At 58.9% G+C, this 18,324-nt stretch overlaps 1 protein-coding gene across 2 annotated transcripts in view; it reads left to right on the top strand.

The window, feature by feature from the left end:
- rrp36 (ribosomal RNA processing 36) overlaps positions 1-18,324 on the top strand; it is a 44,371-nt gene that overhangs the window by 720 nt on the left and 25,327 nt on the right. For both annotated transcript variants that reach the window (XM_072500377.1, XM_072500376.1), the window contains exons 2-3: positions 11,474-11,735; positions 13,189-13,321. In XM_072500377.1, coding sequence (XP_072356478.1) covers positions 11,483-11,735; positions 13,189-13,321 — 386 coding nt within the window. In that variant the 5' untranslated portion in view covers positions 11,474-11,482. The remainder of the gene's footprint in view (positions 1-11,473; positions 11,736-13,188; positions 13,322-18,324) is intronic.

Genomic DNA, 18,324 nt, shown 5'->3' with positions numbered 1-18,324 from the left:
CGGCACTCCCTCAGTACTGACCCTCTGACAGTGCAGCACTCACTCAGTCCTGACCCTCTGACAGTGCAGCACTCCCTCAGTACTGACCCTCTGACAGTGCAGCGCTCCCTCAGTACTGACCCTCTGACACTGCGGCACTCCCTCAGTACTGACCCTCTGACAGTGCAGCGCTCCCTCAGTACTGACCCTCTGACAGTGCAGCACTCCCTCAGTACTGACCCTCTGACAGTGCGGCTCTCACTCAGTACTGACCCTCTGACAGTGCGGCTCTCCCTCAGTACTGACCCTCTGACAGTGCGGCTCTCCCTCAGTACTGACCCTCTGACAGTGCGGCACTCCCTCAGTACTGACCCTCTGACAGTGCAGCACTCACTCAGTCCTGACCCTCTGACAGTGCAGCACTCCCTCAGTACTGACCCTCTGACAGTGCAGCACTCCCTCAGTACTGACCCTCTGACAGTGCAGCACTCCCTCAGTACTGACCCTCTGACAGTGCAGCACTCCCTCAGTACTGACCCTCTGACAGTGCAGCACTCCCTCAGTACTGACCCTCTGACAGTGCAGCACTCCCTCAGTACTGACCCTCTGACAGTGCAGCACTCCCTCAGTACTGAGCCTCTGACAGTGCAGCACTCCCTCAGTACTGACTGTCTGACAGTGCAGCTCTCCCTCAGTACTGACCCTCTGACAGTGCAGCACTCCCTCAGTACTGACCCTCTGACAGTGCAGCACTCCCTCAGTACTGACCCTCTGACAGTGCGGCTCTCACTCAGTACTGACCCTCTGACAGTGCGGCTCTCCCTCAGTACTGACCCTCTGACAGTGCAGCACTCCCTCAGTACTGACCCTCTGACAGTGCGGCTCTCCCTCAGTACTGACCCTCTAACAGTGCAGCACTCCCTCAATACTGACCCTCTGACAGTGCGGCACTCACTCAATACTGACCCTCTAACAGTGCAGCACTCCCTCAGTACTGACCCTCTGACAGTGCGGCACTCCCTCAGTACTGACCCTCTGACAGTGCAGCACTCCCTCAGTACTGACCCTCTGACAGTGCAGCACTCCCTCAGTACTGACCCTCTGACAGCGCAGCTCTCCCTCTGTACTGACCCTCTGACAGTGCAGCACTCCCTCAGTACTGACCCTCTGACAGTGCAGCACTCCCTCAGTACTGAGCCTCTGACAGTGCAGCACTCCCTCAGTACTGACCCTCTGACAGTGCAGCACTCCCTCAGTACTGACTGTCTGACAGTGCAGCTCTCCCTCAGTACTGACCCTCTGACAGTGCAGCACTCCCTCAGTACTGACCCTCTGACAGTGCAGCACTCCCTCAGTACTGACCCTCTGACAGTGCGGCACTCCCTCAGTACTGACCCTCTGACAGTGCAGCACTCCCTCAGTACTGACCCTCTGACAGTGCGGCACTCCCTCAGTACTGACCCTCTGACAGTGCAGCACTCCCTCAGTACTGACCCTCTGACAGTGCAGCTCTCCCTCAGTACTGACCCTCTGACAGTGCAGCACTCCCTCAGTACTGACCCTCTGACAGTGCAGCGCTCCCTCAGTACTGACCCTCTGACAGTGCAGCACTCCCTCAGTACTGACCCTCTGACAGTGCAGCACTCCCTCAGTACTGACCCTCTGACAGTGCGGCACTCCCTCAGTACTGACCCTCTGACAGTGCGGCACTCCCTCAGTACTGACCCTCTGACAGTGCAGCACTCCCTCAGTACTGACCCTCTGACACTGCAGCACTCCCTCAGTACTGACCCTCTGACAGTGCAGCACTCCCTCAGTACTGACCCTCTGACAGTGCAGCAATCCCTCAGTACTGACCCTCTGACAGTGCAGCGCTCCCTCAGTACTGACCCTCTGACAGTGCAGCACTCCCTCAGTACTGACCCTCTGACAGTGCAGCGCCCCCTCAGTACTGACCCTCTGACAGTGCGGCACTCCCTCAGTACTGACCCTCTGACAGTGCAGCACTCCCTCAGTACTGACCCTCTGACAGTGCAGCACTCCCTCAGTACTGACCCTCTGACAGTGCGGCACTCCCTCAGTACTGACCCTCTGACAGTGCGGCACTCCCTCAGTACTGACCCTCTGACAGTGCAGCACTCCCTCAGTACTGACCCTCTGACAGTGCAGCGCTCCCTCAGTACTGACCCTCTGACAGTGCGGCACTCCCTCAGTACTGACCCTCTGACAGTGCGGCACTCCCTCAGTACTGACCCTCTGACAGTGCAGCACTCCCTCAGTACTGACCCTCTGACAGTGCAGCACTCCCTCAGTACTGACCCTCTGACACTGCAGCACTCCCTCCGTACTGACCCTCTGACAGTGCGTCACTCCCTCAGTACTGACCCTCTGACAGTGCAGCATTCCCTCAGTACTGACCCTCTGACAGTGCAGCACTCCCTCCGTACTGACCCTCTGACAGTGCGGCACTCCCTCAGTACTGACCCTCTGACAGTGCGGCACTCCCTCAGTACTGACCCTCTGACAGTGCAGCACTCCCTCAGTACTGACCCTCTGACAGTGCAGCACTCCCTCAGTACTGACCCTCTGACAGTGCGGCACTCCCTCAGTACTGACCCTCTGACAGTGCGGCACTCCCTCAGTACTGACTCTCTGACAGTGCGTCACTCCCTCAGTACTGACCCTCTGACAGTGCAGCATTCCCTCAGTACTGACCCTCTGACAGTGCAGCACTCCCTCCGTACTGACCCTCTGACAGTGCGGCACTCCCTCAGTACTGACCCTCTGACAGTGCAGCACTCCCTCAGTACTGACCCTCTGACAGTGCAGCACTCCCTCAGTACTGACCCTCTGACAGTGCGGCACTCACTCAGTACTGACCCTCTGACAGTGTAGCACTCCCTCAGTACTGACCCTCTGACAGTGCAGCGCTCCCTCAGTACTGACCCTCTGACACTGCGGCACTCCCTCAGTACTGACTCTCTGACAGTGCGGCACTCCCTCAGTACTGACCCTCTGACAGTGCGGCTCTCCCTCAGTACTGACCCTCTGACAGTGCAGCGCTCCCTCAGTACTGACCCTCTGACACTGCGGCACTCCCTCAGTACTGACTCTCTGACAGTGCAGCTCTCCCTCAATACTGACCCTCTGACAGTGCAGCACTCCCTCAGTACTGACCCTCTGACAGTGCGGCACTCCCTCAGTACTGACCCTCTGACAGTGCGGCTCTCCCTCAGTACTGACCCTCTGACAGTGCGGCACTCCCTCAGTACTGACCCTCTGACAGTGCGGCACTCCCTCAGTACTGACCCTCTGTCAGTGCGGCTCTCCCTCAGTACTGACCCTCTGACAGTGCGGCGCTCCCTCAGTACTGACCCTCTGACACTGCGGCACTCCCTCAATACTGACCCTCTGACAGTGCAGCACTCCCTCAGTACTGACCCTCTGACAGTGCGGCACTCCCTCAGTACTGACCCTCTGACAGTGCGGCACTCCCTCAGTACTGACCCTCTGACAGTGCGGCACTCCCTCAGTACTGACCCTCTGACAGTGCGGCACTCCCTCAGTACTGACCCTCTGACACTGCGGCACTCCCTCAGTACTGACCCTCTGACAGTGCGGCACTCCCTCAGTACTGACCCTCCGACAGTGCAGCACTCCCTCAGTACTGACCCTCTGACAGTGCGGCACTCCCTCAGTACTGACCCTCTGACAGTGCGGCACTCCCTCAGTACTGACCCTCTGACAGTGCAGCACTCCCTCAGTACTGACCCTCTGACAGTGCGGCACTCCCTCAATACTGACCCTCTGACAGTGCGGCACTCCCTCAGTACTGACTCTCTGACAGTGCAGCACTCCCTCAGTACTGACCCTCTGACAGTGCGGCACTCCCTCAGTACTGACCCTCTGACAGTGCAACACAACCTCAGTACTGACCCTCTGACAGTGCGGCACTCCCTCAGTACTGACCCTCTGACAGTGCAGCACTCCCTCAGTACTGACCCTCTGACAGTGCAGCACTCCCTCAGTACTGACCCTCTGACAGTGCGGCACTCCCTCAGTACTGACCCTCTGACAGTGCGGCATTCCCTCAGTACTGACCCTCTGACAGTGCAGCACTCCCTCAGTACTGACCCTCTGACAGTGCGGCACTCCCTCAGTACTGACCCTCTGACAGTGCAGCACTCCCTCAGTACTGACCCTCTGACAGTGCAACACAACCTCAGTACTGACCCTCTGACAGTGCGGCACTCCCTCAGTACTGACCCTCTGACAGTGCGGCACTCCCTCAGTACTGACCCTCTGACAGTGCGGCACTCCCTCAGTACTGACCCTCTGACAGTGCGGCACTCCCTCAGTACTGACCCTCTGACAGTGCGGCACTCCCTCAGTACTGACCCTCTGACAGTGCAGCACTCCCTCAGTACTGACCCTCTGACAGTGCGGCACTCCCTCAGTACTGACCCTCTGACAGTGCAGCACTCCCTCAGTACTGACCCTCTGACAGTGCAGCACTCCCTCAGTACTGACCCTCTGACAGTGCAGCACTCCCTCAGTACTGACCCTCTGACAGTGCGGCACTCCCTCAGTACTGACCCTCTGACAGTGCGGCACTCCCTCAGCACTGACCCTCTGACAGTGCGGCACTCCCTCAGTACTGACCCTCTGACAGTGCAGCACTCCCTCAGTACTGACCCTCTGACAGTGCGGCTCTCCCTCAGTACTGACCCTCTGACAGTGCGGCACTCCCTCAGTACTGACCCTCTGACAGTGCAGCACTCCCTCAGTACTGACCCTCTGACAGTGCGGCTCTCCCTCAGTACTGACTCTCTGACAGTGCGGCACTCCCTCAGTACTGACCCTCTGACAGTGCGGCACTCCCTCAGTACTGACCCTCTGACAGTGCAGCAGTCCCTCAGTACTGACCCTCTGACAGTGCAGCAGTCCCTCAGTACTGACCCTCTGACAGTGCGGCACTCCCTCAGTACTGACCCTCTGACAGTGCAGCAGTCCCTCAGTACTGACCCTCTGACAGTGCGGCACTCCCTCAGTACTGACCCTCTGACAGTGCGGCACTCCCTCAGTACTGACCCTCTGACAGTGCGGCACTCCCTCAGTACTGACCCTCTGACAGTGCAGCACTCCCTCAGTACTGACCCTCTGACAGTGCAGCACTCCCTCAGTACTGACCCTCTGACAGTGAGGCACTCCCTCAGTACTGACCCTCTGACAGTGCGGCTCTCCCTCAGTACTGACTCTCTGACAGTGCGGCACTCCCTCAGTACTGACCCTCTGACAGTGCGGCACTCCCTCAGTACTGACCCTCTGACAGTGCAGCAGTCCCTCAGTACTGACCCTCTGACAGTGCAGCAGTCCCTCAGTACTGACCCTCTGACAGTGCGGCACTCCCTCAGTACTGACCCTCTGACAGTGCAGCAGTCCCTCAGTACTGACCCTCTGACAGTGCGGCACTCCCTCAGTACTGACCCTCTGACAGTGCGGCACTCCCTCAGTACTGACCCTCTGACAGTGCGGCACTCCCTCAGTACTGACCCTCTGACAGTGCAGCACTCCCTCAGTACTGACCCTCTGACAGTGCAGCACTCCCTCAGTACTGACCCTCTGACAGTGAGGCACTCCCTCAGTACTGAACCTCTGACAGTATGGCACTCCCTCAGTACTGACCCTCTGACAGTGCGGCACTCCCTCAGTACTGACCCTCTGACAGTGCGGCGCTCCCTCAGTACTGACCCTCTGACAGTGCGGCACTCCCTCAGTACTGACCCTCTGACAGTGCGGCACTCCCTCAGTACTGACCCTCTGACAGTGAGGCACTCCCTCAGTACTGACTCTCTGACAGTGCAGCGCTCCCTCAGTACTGACCCTCTGACAGTGCAGCACTCCCTCAGTACTGACCCTCTGACAGTGCAGCACTCCCTCAGTACTGACCCTCTGACAGTGAGGCACTCCCTCAGTACTGAACCTCTGACAGTACGGCACTCCCTCAGTACTGACCCTCTGACAGTGCAGCACTCCCTCAGTACTGACCCTCTGACAGTGCAGCTCTCCCTCAGTACTGACCCTCTGACAGTGCAGCACTCCCTCAGTACTGACCCTCTGACAGTGCGGCACTCCCTCAGTACTGACCCTCTGACAGTGCAGCACTCCCTCAGTACTGACCCTCTGACAGTGCAGCACTCCCTCAGTACTGACCCTCTGACAGTGCGGCACTCCCTCAGTACTGACCCTCTGACAGTGCGGCACTCCCTCAGTACTGACCCTCTGACAGTGCAGCACTCCCTCAGTACTGACCCTCTGACAGTGCGGCACTCACTCAGTACTGACCCTCTGACAGTGCAGCGCTCCCTCAGTACTGACCCTCTGACAGTGCAGCTCTCCCTCAGTACTGACCCTCTGACAGTGCAGCTCTCCCTCAGTACTGACCCTCTGACAGTGCGGCACTCCCTCAGTACTGACCCTCTGACAGTGCAGCTCTCCCTCAGTACTGACCCTCTGACAGTGCGGCACTCCCTCAGTACTGACCCTCTGACAGTGCGGCACTCCCTCAGTACTGACCCTCTGACAGTGCAGCACTCCCTCAGTACTGACCCTCTGACAGTGCAGCACTCCCTCAGTACTGACCCTCTGACAGTGCGGCACTCCCTCAGTACTGACCCTCTGACAGTGCAGTACTCCCTCAGTACTGACCCTCTGACAGTGCGGCACTCCCTCAGTACTGACCCTCTGACAGTGCGGCACTCCCTCAGTACTGACCCTCTGACAGTGCGGCACTCCATCAGTACTGACCCTCTGACAGTGCGGCACTCCCTCAGTACTGACCCTCTGACAGTGCAGCACTCCCTCAGTACTGACCCTCTGACAGTGCAGCACTCCCTCAGTACTGACCCTCTGTGCGGCACTCCCTCTGTACTGACCCTCTGACAGTGCAGCACTCCCACAGTACTGACCCTCTGACAGTGCGGCACTCCCTCAGCACTGACCCTCTGACAGTGCGGCACTCCCTCAGTACTGACCCTCTGACAGTGCGGCACTCCCTCACAAATGACCCTCTGACAGTGCTGCACTCCCTCAGTACTGACCCTCTGACAGTGCGGCACTCCCTCAGTACTGACCCTCTGACAGTGCAGCACTCCCTCAGTACTGACCCTCTGACAGTGCGGCACTCCCTCAGTACTGACCCTCTGACAGTGCGGCACTCCCTCAGTACTGACCCTCTGACTGTGCGGCACTCCCTCAGTACTGACCCTCTGACAGTGCAGCACTCCCTCAGTACTGACCCTCTGACAGTGCGGCACTCCCTCAGTACTGACCCTCTGACAGTGCAGCACTCCCTCAGTACTGACCCTCTGACAGTGCAGCACTCCCTCAGTACTGACCCTCTGACAGTGCAGCACTCCCTCAGTACTGACCCTCTGACAGTGCGGCTCTCCCTCAGTACTGACCCTCTGACAGTGCAGCACTCCCTCAGTACTGACCCTCTGACAGTGCGGCACTCCCTCAGTACTGACCCTCTGACAGTGCGGCACTCGCTCAGTACTGACCCTCTGACAGTGCAGCACTCCCTCAGTACTGACCCTCTGACAGTGCAGCTCTCCCTCAGTACTGACCCTCTGACAGTGCAGCTCTCCCTCAGTACTGACCCTCTGACAGTGCAGCACTCCCTCAGTACTGACCCTCTGACAGTGCGGCACTCCCTCAGTACTGACCCTCTGACAGTGCAGCACTCCCTCAGTACTGACCCACTGACAGTGCAGCGCTCCCTCAGTACTGACCCTCTGACAGTGCGGCACTCCCTCAGTACTGACCCTCTGACAGTGCGGCGCTCCCTCAGTACTGACCCTCTGACAGTGCAGCACTCCCTCAGTACTGACCCTCTGACACTGCAGCACTCCCTCAGTACTGACCCTCTGACAGTGCGGCGCTCCCTCAGTACTGACCCTCTGACAGTGCGGCACTCCTTCAGTACCGACCCTCTGACAGTGCGGCACTCCCTCAGTACTGACCCTCTGACACTGCAGCACTCCCTCAGTACTGACCCTCTGACAGAGCGGCACTCCCTCAGTACTGACCCTCTGACAGTGCGGCACTCCTTCAGTACCGACCCTCTGACAGTGCGTCACTCCCTCAGTACTGACCCTCTGACAGTGCAGCACTCCCTCAGTACTGACCCTCTGACAGTGCGGCACTCCCTCAGTACTGACCCTCTGACAGTGCGGCACTCCCTCAGTACTGACCCTCTGACCGTGCGGCACTCTCTCAGTACTGACCCTCTGACAGTGCGGCACTCCCTCAGTACTGACCCTCTGACAGTGCAGCACTCCCTCAGTACTGACCCTCTGACAGTGCAGCATTCCCTCAGTACTGACCCACTGACAGTGCGGCACTCCCTCAGTACTGACCCTCTGACAGTGCGGCACTCCCTCAGTACTGACCCGCTGACCGTGCAGCACTCCCTCAGAACTGACCCTCTGACAGTGCAGCACTCCCTCAGTACTGACCCTCTGACAGTGCAGCACTCCCTCAGTACTGACCCTCTGACAGTGCGGCAAACCCTTAGTACTGACCCTCTGACAGTGCAGCACTCCCTCAGCACTGACCCTCTGACAGTGCAGCACTCCCTCAGTACTGACCCTCTGACAGTGCAGCACTCCCTCAGTACTGACCCGCTGACCGTGCAGCACTCCCTCAGAACTGACCCTCTGACAGTGCAGCACTCCCTCAGTACTGACCCTCTGACAGTGCAGTACTCCCTCAGTACTGACCCTCTGACAGTGCGGCAAACCCTTAGTACTGACCCTCTGACAGTGCAGCACTCCCTCAGCACTGACCCTCTGACAGTGCAGCACTCCCTCAGTACTGACCCTCTGACAGTGCGGCACTCCCTCAGTACTGACCCTCTGACAGTGCGGCACTCCCTCAGTACTGACCCTCTGACAGTGCCGCACTCCCTCAGTACTGACCCTCTGACAGTGCAGCACTCCCTCAGTACTGACCCTCTGACAGTGCAGCACTCCCTCAGTACTGACCCTCTGACAGTGCGGCGCTCCCTCAGTACTGACCCTCTGACAGTGCAGCACTCCCTCAGTACTGACCCTCTGACAGTGCAGCACTCCCTCAGTACTGACCCTCTGACAGTGCAGCACTCCCTCAGTACTGACCCTCTGACAGTGCCGCACTCCCTCAGTACTGACCCTCTGACAGTGCGGCACTCCCTCAGTACTGACCTCTGACAGTGCGGCGCTCCCTCAGTACTGACCCTCTGACAGTGCGGCGCTCCCTCAGTACTGACCCTCTGACAGTGCGGCACTCCCTCAGTACTGACCCTCTGACAGTGCAGCACTCCCTCAGTACTGACCCTCTGACAGTGCAGCACTCCCTCAGTACTGACCCTCTGACACTGCAGCACTCCCTCAGTACTGACCCTCTGACAGTGCGGCACTCCCTCAGTACTGACCCTCTGACAGTGCGGCACTCCCTCAGTACTGACCATCACACAGTGCGGAACTCCCTCAGTACTGACCCTCTGACAGTGCAGCACTCCCTCAGTACTGACCCTCTGACAGTGCAGCACTCCCTCAGTACTGACCCTCTGACACTGCAGCACTCCCTCAGTACTGACCCTCTGACAGTGCGGCACTCCCTCAGTACTGACCCTCTGACAGTGCGGCACTCCCTCAGTACTGACCATCACACAGTGCGGAACTCCCTCAGTACTGACCCTCTGACAGTGCGGCACTCCCTCAGTACTGACCCTCTGACACTGCAGCACTCCCTCAGTACTGACTCTCTGACAGTGCGGCACTCCCTCAGTACTGACCCTCTGACAGTGCGGCACTCCCTCAATACTGACCCTCTGACAGTGCGGCACTCCCTCAGTACTGACCATCACACAGTGCGGAACTCCCTCAGTACTGACCCTCTGACAGTGCGGCACTCCCTCAGTACTGACTCTCTGACAGTGCGGCACTCCCTCAGTACTGACCCTCTGACAGTGCGGCACTCCCTCAGTACTGACCCTCTGATAGTGCGGCACTCCCTCAGTACTGACCATCACACAGTGCGGAACTCCCTCAGTACTGACCCTCTGACTGTGCGGCACTCCCTCAGTACTGACTCTCTGACAGTGCAGCACTCACTCAGTACTGACTCTCTGACAGTGCGGCACTCCCTCAGTACTGACCCTCTGACTGTGCGGCACTCCCTCAGTACTGACTCTCTGACAGTGCAGCACTCACTCAGTACTGACCCTCTGACAGTGCAGCACTCCCTCAGTACTGACACTCTGACAGTGCGGCACTCCCTCAGTACTAACCCTCTGACAGTGCGGCACTCACTCAGTACTGACCCACTGACAGTGCAGCACTCCCTCAGTAATGACCCTCTGACAGTGCAGCACTCCCTCAGTACTGACCCTCTGACAGTGCGGCACTCACTCAGTACTGACCCTCTGACAGTGCAGCGCTCCCTCAGTACTGACCCTCTGACAGTGTGGCACTCCCTCAGCACTGACCCTCTGACAGTGCGGCACTCCCTCAGTACTGACCCTCTGACAGTGCGGCACTCCCTCAGTACTGACCCTCTGACAGTGCAGCACTCCCTCAGTACTGACCCACTGACAGTGCGGCACTCCCTCAGTACTGACCCTCTGACAGTGCGACACTCCCTCAGTACTGACCCTCTGACAGTGCGGCACTCCCTCAGTACTGACCCTCTGACAGTGCGGCACTCCCTCAGTACTGACCCTCTGACATAGCAGCACTCCCTCAGTACTGACTCTCTGACAGTGCGGCACTCCCTCAGTACTGACCCTCTGACAGTGCAGCACTCCCTCAGTACTGACCCTCTGATAGTGCAGCACTCCCTCAGTACTGACCCTCTGACAGTGCGGCACTCCCTCAGTACTGACTCTCTGACAGTGCGGCACTCCCTCAGTACTGACCCTCTGACAGTGCTGCACTCCCTCAGTACTGACCCTCTGACAGTGCGGCACTCCCTCAGTACTGACCCTCTGACAGTGCGGCACTCCCTCAGTACTGACCCTCTGACAGTGCGGCACTCCCTCAGTACTGACCCTCTGACAGTGCAGCACTCCCTCAGTATAGACCCTCTGACTGTGCGGCGCTCCCTCAGTACTGACCCTCTGACAGTGCGGCACTCCCTCAGTATAGACCCTCTGACAGTGCGGCACTCCCTCAGTACTGACCCTCTGACAGTGCAGCACTCCCTCAGTACTGACCCTCTGACAGTGCTGCACTCCCTCAGTACTGACCCTCTGACAGTGCTGCACTCCCTCAGTACTGACCCTCTGACAGTGCAGCTCTCCCTCAGTACTGACCCTCTGACAGTGCGTCACTCCCTCAGCTCTGTGCCAAGTGTAGGTGTGGAGTAGTTTGTGCAGATTAAGGAGAAATGACTGCTGACCTGCCCATTAACAGTGACCATGTGTTGAATGTTTGGTTTTATTTGTGCCCAGGTGGTAGTGATGCTCCGTAAACACATTCCTCGCTGCAGGACCGAGCTGAAGGTGATGGCAGAGCGGGGAGAAGGATCGAAGCTGACAGCCGGGGGCTTGGGGGAAGTCCCAGCCAGAACAGCTGCAGACAGTGAAGAGGAGGACGTATCCGGAGAGATTGAGACTTCTGGCGAAGATGGTGAGAGCGGCTCGTCAGGGAGTGAGGATTCGGAGACCAGTTCTTCACTGGTTGATGGTCAGGGTGCCCAGTCCATTCAGGAGGGTGAGTGACACGTTTGTGCAGTTGTCACTGCTCGGGTCCAGCAAGCGCATTGCTTTAACCGTCATTGTGACAGCCATTCTCCTCATGTGCCCTTTACCCCTGCCGTCAATCACCTGACATCTCTGCCCTCTGCCAGAGGGTCTGGACCATTCTCGGTACTCCCACACCATTGTGGAAGTTGAGCTGGAGGATTTGTTTTATTGCTGTTAATCGACATAATCACAGCGCTCGGTCCCTCTTTCTGTCACCGCAGCCGTGAGCTGTACAAGCCCATCCACGGGAGCAAACTCCTGCTCAAATTCACAGAACCACAGAATCCCCACCGTGCAGAAGGAGGCCATTCGGCCCATCGAGTCTGCACCAGCCCTTACGAAATAGCCCCCCACTCAAGCCCACGCCTCCACCCTATCCCTTTAACCCAGAAGCACCTCCTAACCTTTCTGACACTAAGGGCAATTTAGCACGGCCAATCCACCCAACCTGCACATCTTTGGACTGTGGGAGGAAACCGGAGCACCCGGAGGAAACCCACGCACACACGGGGAGAACGTGCAGACTCCGCACAGACAGTGACCCAAGCCGGGAATCGAACCTGGGACCCTGGCGCTGTGAAGCCACAGTGCTAACCACTGCGCTACCGTGCCGCCCTAAGTTTCCTCCCACAAGTCCCGAAAGATGTGCTGTTGGTGAATTGGACATTCTGAATTCTCCCTCCGTGTACCCGAACAGGTGCCGGAATGTGGCGACTAGGGGCAGGCCCAAACTCTCTCCCCACCCTGCCACCCTCTCTCCCCACCCTGCCCTCCCTTTCCCCAACCTGGCCCCCCCCCCCCTCTCCCTGCCCTCAGCTAGTTTGACACAACAACAGCAATTATATAATTTTTTGGATAGTCAAGAGGCTTGTTCCCAGGGTAGAGGGGTCAATTACTAGGCGGCATAGGTTTAAGGTGAGAGGGGCAAGGTTTAGAGTAGATGTACGAGGCAAGTTTTTTACGCAGAGGGTAGTGGGTGCCTGGAACTCACTACCGGAGGAGGTAGTGGAAGCAGGGACGATAGGGACATTTAAGGGGCATCTTGACAAATACATGAATAGGATGGGAATAGAAGGATACGGACCCAGGAAGTGTAGAAGATTGTAGTTTAGTCGGGCAGCATGGTCGGCGCGGGCTTGGAGGGCCGAAGGGCCTGTTCCTGTGCTGTACTTTTCTTTGTTCTTTGTTTGTTAAATCTAAGTGATTGTAGATTTAGATTTGCTGAATTTCAGCGTCCCTTGCCGGTCTCCATTTACTTTCCACCTGCTCCCTTCTTTTCAAATATCCTCTCCAACTGCGTTAATCGCCGGGTGTTTGAGTTCATGTTGGGGGAGCTCACATCCCCAGCTGCTGTCGGCAGGTTCTGAAGCAACATCTCTGAGTGGGCCCACACTGATTGAATCTCTGCTGTAATTCTCCAGAACTTTCCACCCTCTCCTTCGAGCAGCTTCAGGAGCTACAGAGCAAAGTTGGGCTCAAGGTTTATAACCAGGTGGCATACGGGCCGAGGAAAGGGGATGGCCAAGCGAAAAGGAAACGGCCCCACAAAAACAGGTAATGCTGCGTACGTGTCTGGGCCCGCCCCGTCCTGGGGCATCGGTACATCACAGCTCGCTTTTGTACCAACACAGACCCCCGTCCCGTCACCGTGTGGGGGAATCACAGACCCCCGTCCCGTCACCGTGTGGGGGAATCACAGACCCCCGTCCCATCACCGTCTGGGGGAATCACAGACGCAGACCCCCGTCCCGTCACCGTGTGGGGGAATCACAGACACAGACCCCCGTCCCGTCACCGTGTGGGGAATCACAGACACAGACCCCCGTCCCATCACCGTGTGGGGGAATCACAGACACCCGTCCCATCACCGTCTGGGGGAATCACAGACACAGACCCCCGTCCCATTACCATGTGGGGGAATCACAGACACAGACCCCGTCCCGTCACCGTGTGGGGGAATCACAGACCCCCGTCCCGTCACCGTGTGGGGGAATCACAGACCCCCGTCCCATCACCGTGTCGGGGAATCACAGACTCCGTCCCATCACCGTGTGGGGTAATCACAGACGCAGACCTCCGTCCCATCACCGTGTGGGGGAATCACAGACCCCGTCCCATCACCGTGTGGGGAATCACAGACCCCCGTCCCATCACCGTGTGGGGGAATCACAGACACAGATCCCCGTCCCATCACCATGTGGGGGAATCACAGACCACCGTCCCATCACCGTGTGGGGGAATCAAAGACACAGACCCCAGTCCCATCACCGTGTGGGGGAATCACAGACCCAGTCCCCTCACCGTGTGGGGGAATCACAGACACAGACCCCCGTCCCATCACCGTGTGGGGGAATCACAGACACAGACCCCCGTCCCATCACCATGTGGGGGAATCACAGACCCCCGTCCCATCACCGTGTGGGGGAATCACAGACACAGACCCCCGTCCCATCACCGTGTGGGGGAATCACAGACACAGACCCACGTCCCGTCACCATGTGGGGGAAATCACAGACCCCCGTCCCACCGTGGGGGGGAATCACAGACCCCCGTCACATCACCGTGTGGGGGAATCACAGACCCACGCCCATCACCGTGTGGGGGAATCACAGACCCCCGTCCCATAACCTTGTGGGGAAATCACAGACACAGACCCCTGTCCAATCACCGTGTGGGAAAATCACAGACACCCGTCCCATCACCGTGTGGGGTAATAACAGACCCCCGTCCCATCACCGTTTGGGGGAATCAAAGACACTGACCCCCGTCCCGTCACCGTGTGGGGGAATCACAGACCCCCGTCCCATCACCGTGTGGGGGAATCACAGACACAGACCCCCGTCCCATCACCGTGTGGGGGAATCACAGACCCCCGTCCCATCACCGTGTGGGGGAATCACAGACACAGACCCCCGTCCCATCACCGTGTGGGGTAATAACAGACCCCCGTCCCATCACCGTTTGGGGGAATCAAAGACACTGACCCCCGTCCCGTCACCGTGTGGGGGAATCACAGACCCCCGTCCCATCACCGTGTGGGGGAATCACAGACACAGACCCCCGTCCCATCACCGTGTGGGGAAATCACAGACCCCGTCCCATCACCGTGTGGGGGAATCAAATACATAGACCCCAGTCCCATCACCGTGTGGGGGAATCACAGACCCGTCCCATCACCGTGTGGGGTAATCACAGACCCCCGTCCCATCACCGTGTGGGGGAATCACAGACACAGACCCCCGTCCCATCACCGTGTGGGGGAATCACAGACCCCGTCCCATCACCGTGTGGGGGAATCAAAGACATAGACCCCAGTCCCATTACCATGTGGGGGAATCACAGAGCCCCGTCCCATCACCGTGTGGGGGAATCACAGAGCCCCGTCCCATCACCGTGTGGGGTAATCACAGACCCCCGTCCCATCACCGTGTGGGGGAATCACAGAGCCCCGTCCCATCACCGTGTGGGGGAATCACAGAGCCCCGTCCCATCACCGTGTGGGGTAATCACAGACCCCCGTCCCATCACCGTGTGGGGGAATCACAGACACAGACCCCCGTCCCATCACCGTGTGGGGGAATCACAGACCCCGTCCCATCACCGTGTGGGGGAATCAAAGACATAGACCCCAGTCCCATTACCATGTGGGGGAATCACAGAGCCCCGTCCCATCACCGTGTGGGGGAATCACAGACACAGACCCCCGTCCCATCACCGTGTGGGGGAATCACAGAGCCCCGTCCCATCACCGTGTGGGGGAATCACAGACACAGACCCCCGTCCCATCACCATGTGGGGGAATCACAGACCCCCGTCCCATCACCGTGTGGGGGAATCACAGACACAGACCCACGTCCCGTCACCATGTGGGGGAAATCACAGACCCCCGTCCCACCGTGGGGGGGAATCACAGACCCCCGTCACATCACCGTGTGGGGGAATCACAGACACAGACCCACGTCCCATCACCGTGTGGGGGAATCACAGACCCACGCCCATCACCGTGTGGGGGAATCACAGACCCCCGTCCCATAACCTTGTGGGGAAATCACAGACACAGACCCCTGTCCAATCACCGTGTGGGAAAATCACAGACACCCGTCCCATCACCGTGTGGGGTAATAACAGACCCCCGTCCCATCACCGTTTGGGGGAATCAAAGACACTGACCCCCGTCCCGTCACCGTGTGGGGGAATCACAGACCCCGTCCCATCACCGTGTGGGGGAATCACAGACACAGACCCCCGTCCCGTCACCGTGTGGGGGAATCACAGACACAGACCCCCGTCCCGTCACCGTGTGGGGGAATCACAGACACAGACACCCGTCCCATCACCGTGTGGGGGAATCACAGACACAGACCCCCGTCCCATCACCGTGTGGGGGAATCACAGAGCCCCGTCCCATCACCGTGTGGGGGAATCACAGACACAGACCCCCAACCCATCACCATGTGGGGGAATCACAGACGCAGACACCCGTCTCATCACCGTGTGGGGGAATCACAGACCCCCGTCCCATCACCGAGTGGGGGAATCACAGACACAGACCCCCGTCACCGTGTGGGGGAATCACAGACCCCCGTCCCATCACCGTGTGGTGGAATCACAGACACAGACCCCCGCCCCATCACCGTGTGGGGAAATCACAGACACCCGTCCCGTCACCGTGTGGGGGAATCACAGACACCCGTCCCAACGTGTGGGGGAATCACAGACACAGACCCCCGTCCCATCACCGTGTGGGGGAATCACAGACACTGACCCCCATCCCGTCACCATGTGGGGGAAATCACAGACCCCCGTCCCACCGTGTGGGGGAATCACAGACCCCCGTCACATCACCGTGTGGGGGAATCACAGACCCCCCGTCCCATCACCGTGTGGGGGAATCACAGACACAGACCCACGTCCCATCACCGTGTGGGGGAATCACAGGCACAGACCCCCGTCCCGTCACCGTGTAGGGGAATCACAGACCCCTGTCCTGTCACCGTGTAGGGGAATCACAGACCCCCGTCCCATCACCGTGTGGGGGAATCACAGACACAGACCCACGTCCCATCACCGTGTGGGGGAATCACAGACTCCGTCCCATCACCGTGTGGGGTAATCACAGACGCAGACCCCCGTCCCATCACCGTGTGGGGGAATCACAGACGCAGACCCGCGTCCCATCACCGTGTGGGGGAATCACAGACCCCGTCCCATCACCGTGTGGGGGAATCACAGACCCCCGTCCCATCACCGTGTGGGGGAATCACAGACACAGACCCCCGTCCCATCACCGTGTGGGGGAATCACAGACACAGACCCCCGTCCCATCACCGTGTGGGGGAATCACAGACACAGACCCCCGTCCCATCACCGTGTGGGGGAATCACAGAGCCCCGTCCCATCACCGTGTGGGGGAATCACAGACACAGACCCCCAACCCATCACCGTGTGGGGGAATCACAGACACAGACCCCCGTCCCATCACCGTGTGGGGGAATCACAGACTCCCGTCCCATTACCGTGTGGTGGAATCACAGACACAGACCCCCGTCCCATCACCGTGTGGGGGAATCACAGACACAGACTCCCGTCCCATTACCGTGTGGTGGAATCACAGACACAGACCCCCGTCCCATCACCGTGTGGTGGAATCACAGACACAGACCCCCGTCCCATCACCGTGTGGGGGAATCACAGACTCCCGTCCCATTACCGTGTGGTGGAATCACAGACACAGACCCCGTCCCATCACCGTGTGAGGAATCACAGACACAGACCACGTCCCATCACCGTGTGAGGAATCACAGACGCAGACCCCCGTCCCATCACTGTGTGGGGGAATCACAGACCCCCGTCCCATCACCGTGTGGGGGAATCACAGAAACCGACCCCCGTTCCGTCACCGTGTAGGGGAATCACAGACCCCTGTCCCATCACTGTGTGGGGTAATCACAGACCCCCGTCCCATCACCGTGTGGGGGAATCACAGACGCAGACCCCCGTCCCATCACTGTGTGGGGGAATCACAGACCCCTGTCCTGTCACCGTGTGGGGGAATCACAGACACAGACCCCCGTCCCATCACCGTGTGAGGAATCACAGACGCAGACCCCCGTCCCATCACTGTGTGGGGTAATCACAGACCCCCGTCCCATCACCGTGTGGGGGAATCACAGACGCAGACCCCCGTCCCATCACTGTGTGGGGGAATCACAGACCCCTGTCCTGTCACCGTGTGGGGGAATCACAGACACAGACCCCCGTCCCATCACCGTGTGAGGAATCACAGACACAGACCCCCGTCCCATCACCGTGTGAGGAATCACAGACGCAGACCCCCGTCCCATCATTTTGTGTAGGAATCACATACCCCCGTCCCATCACCGTGTGGGGGAATCACAGAAACCGACCCCCGTTCCGTCACCGTGTAGGGGAATCACAGACTCCTGTCCTGTCACCGTGTGGGGGAATCCGAGACCCCCGTCACATCACCGTGTGGGGGAATCACAGAAACCGACCCCCGTTCCGTCACCGTGTAGGGGAATCACAGACTCCTGTCC

This window comes from Scyliorhinus torazame, chromosome 4 (genome assembly GCF_047496885.1).
Source record: "Scyliorhinus torazame isolate Kashiwa2021f chromosome 4, sScyTor2.1, whole genome shotgun sequence".
NCBI lineage: Eukaryota > Metazoa > Chordata > Chondrichthyes > Carcharhiniformes > Scyliorhinidae > Scyliorhinus > Scyliorhinus torazame.
Note: the sequence above shows the minus strand (reverse complement) of the source record. Positions and strands in the feature narration are given on the sequence as shown.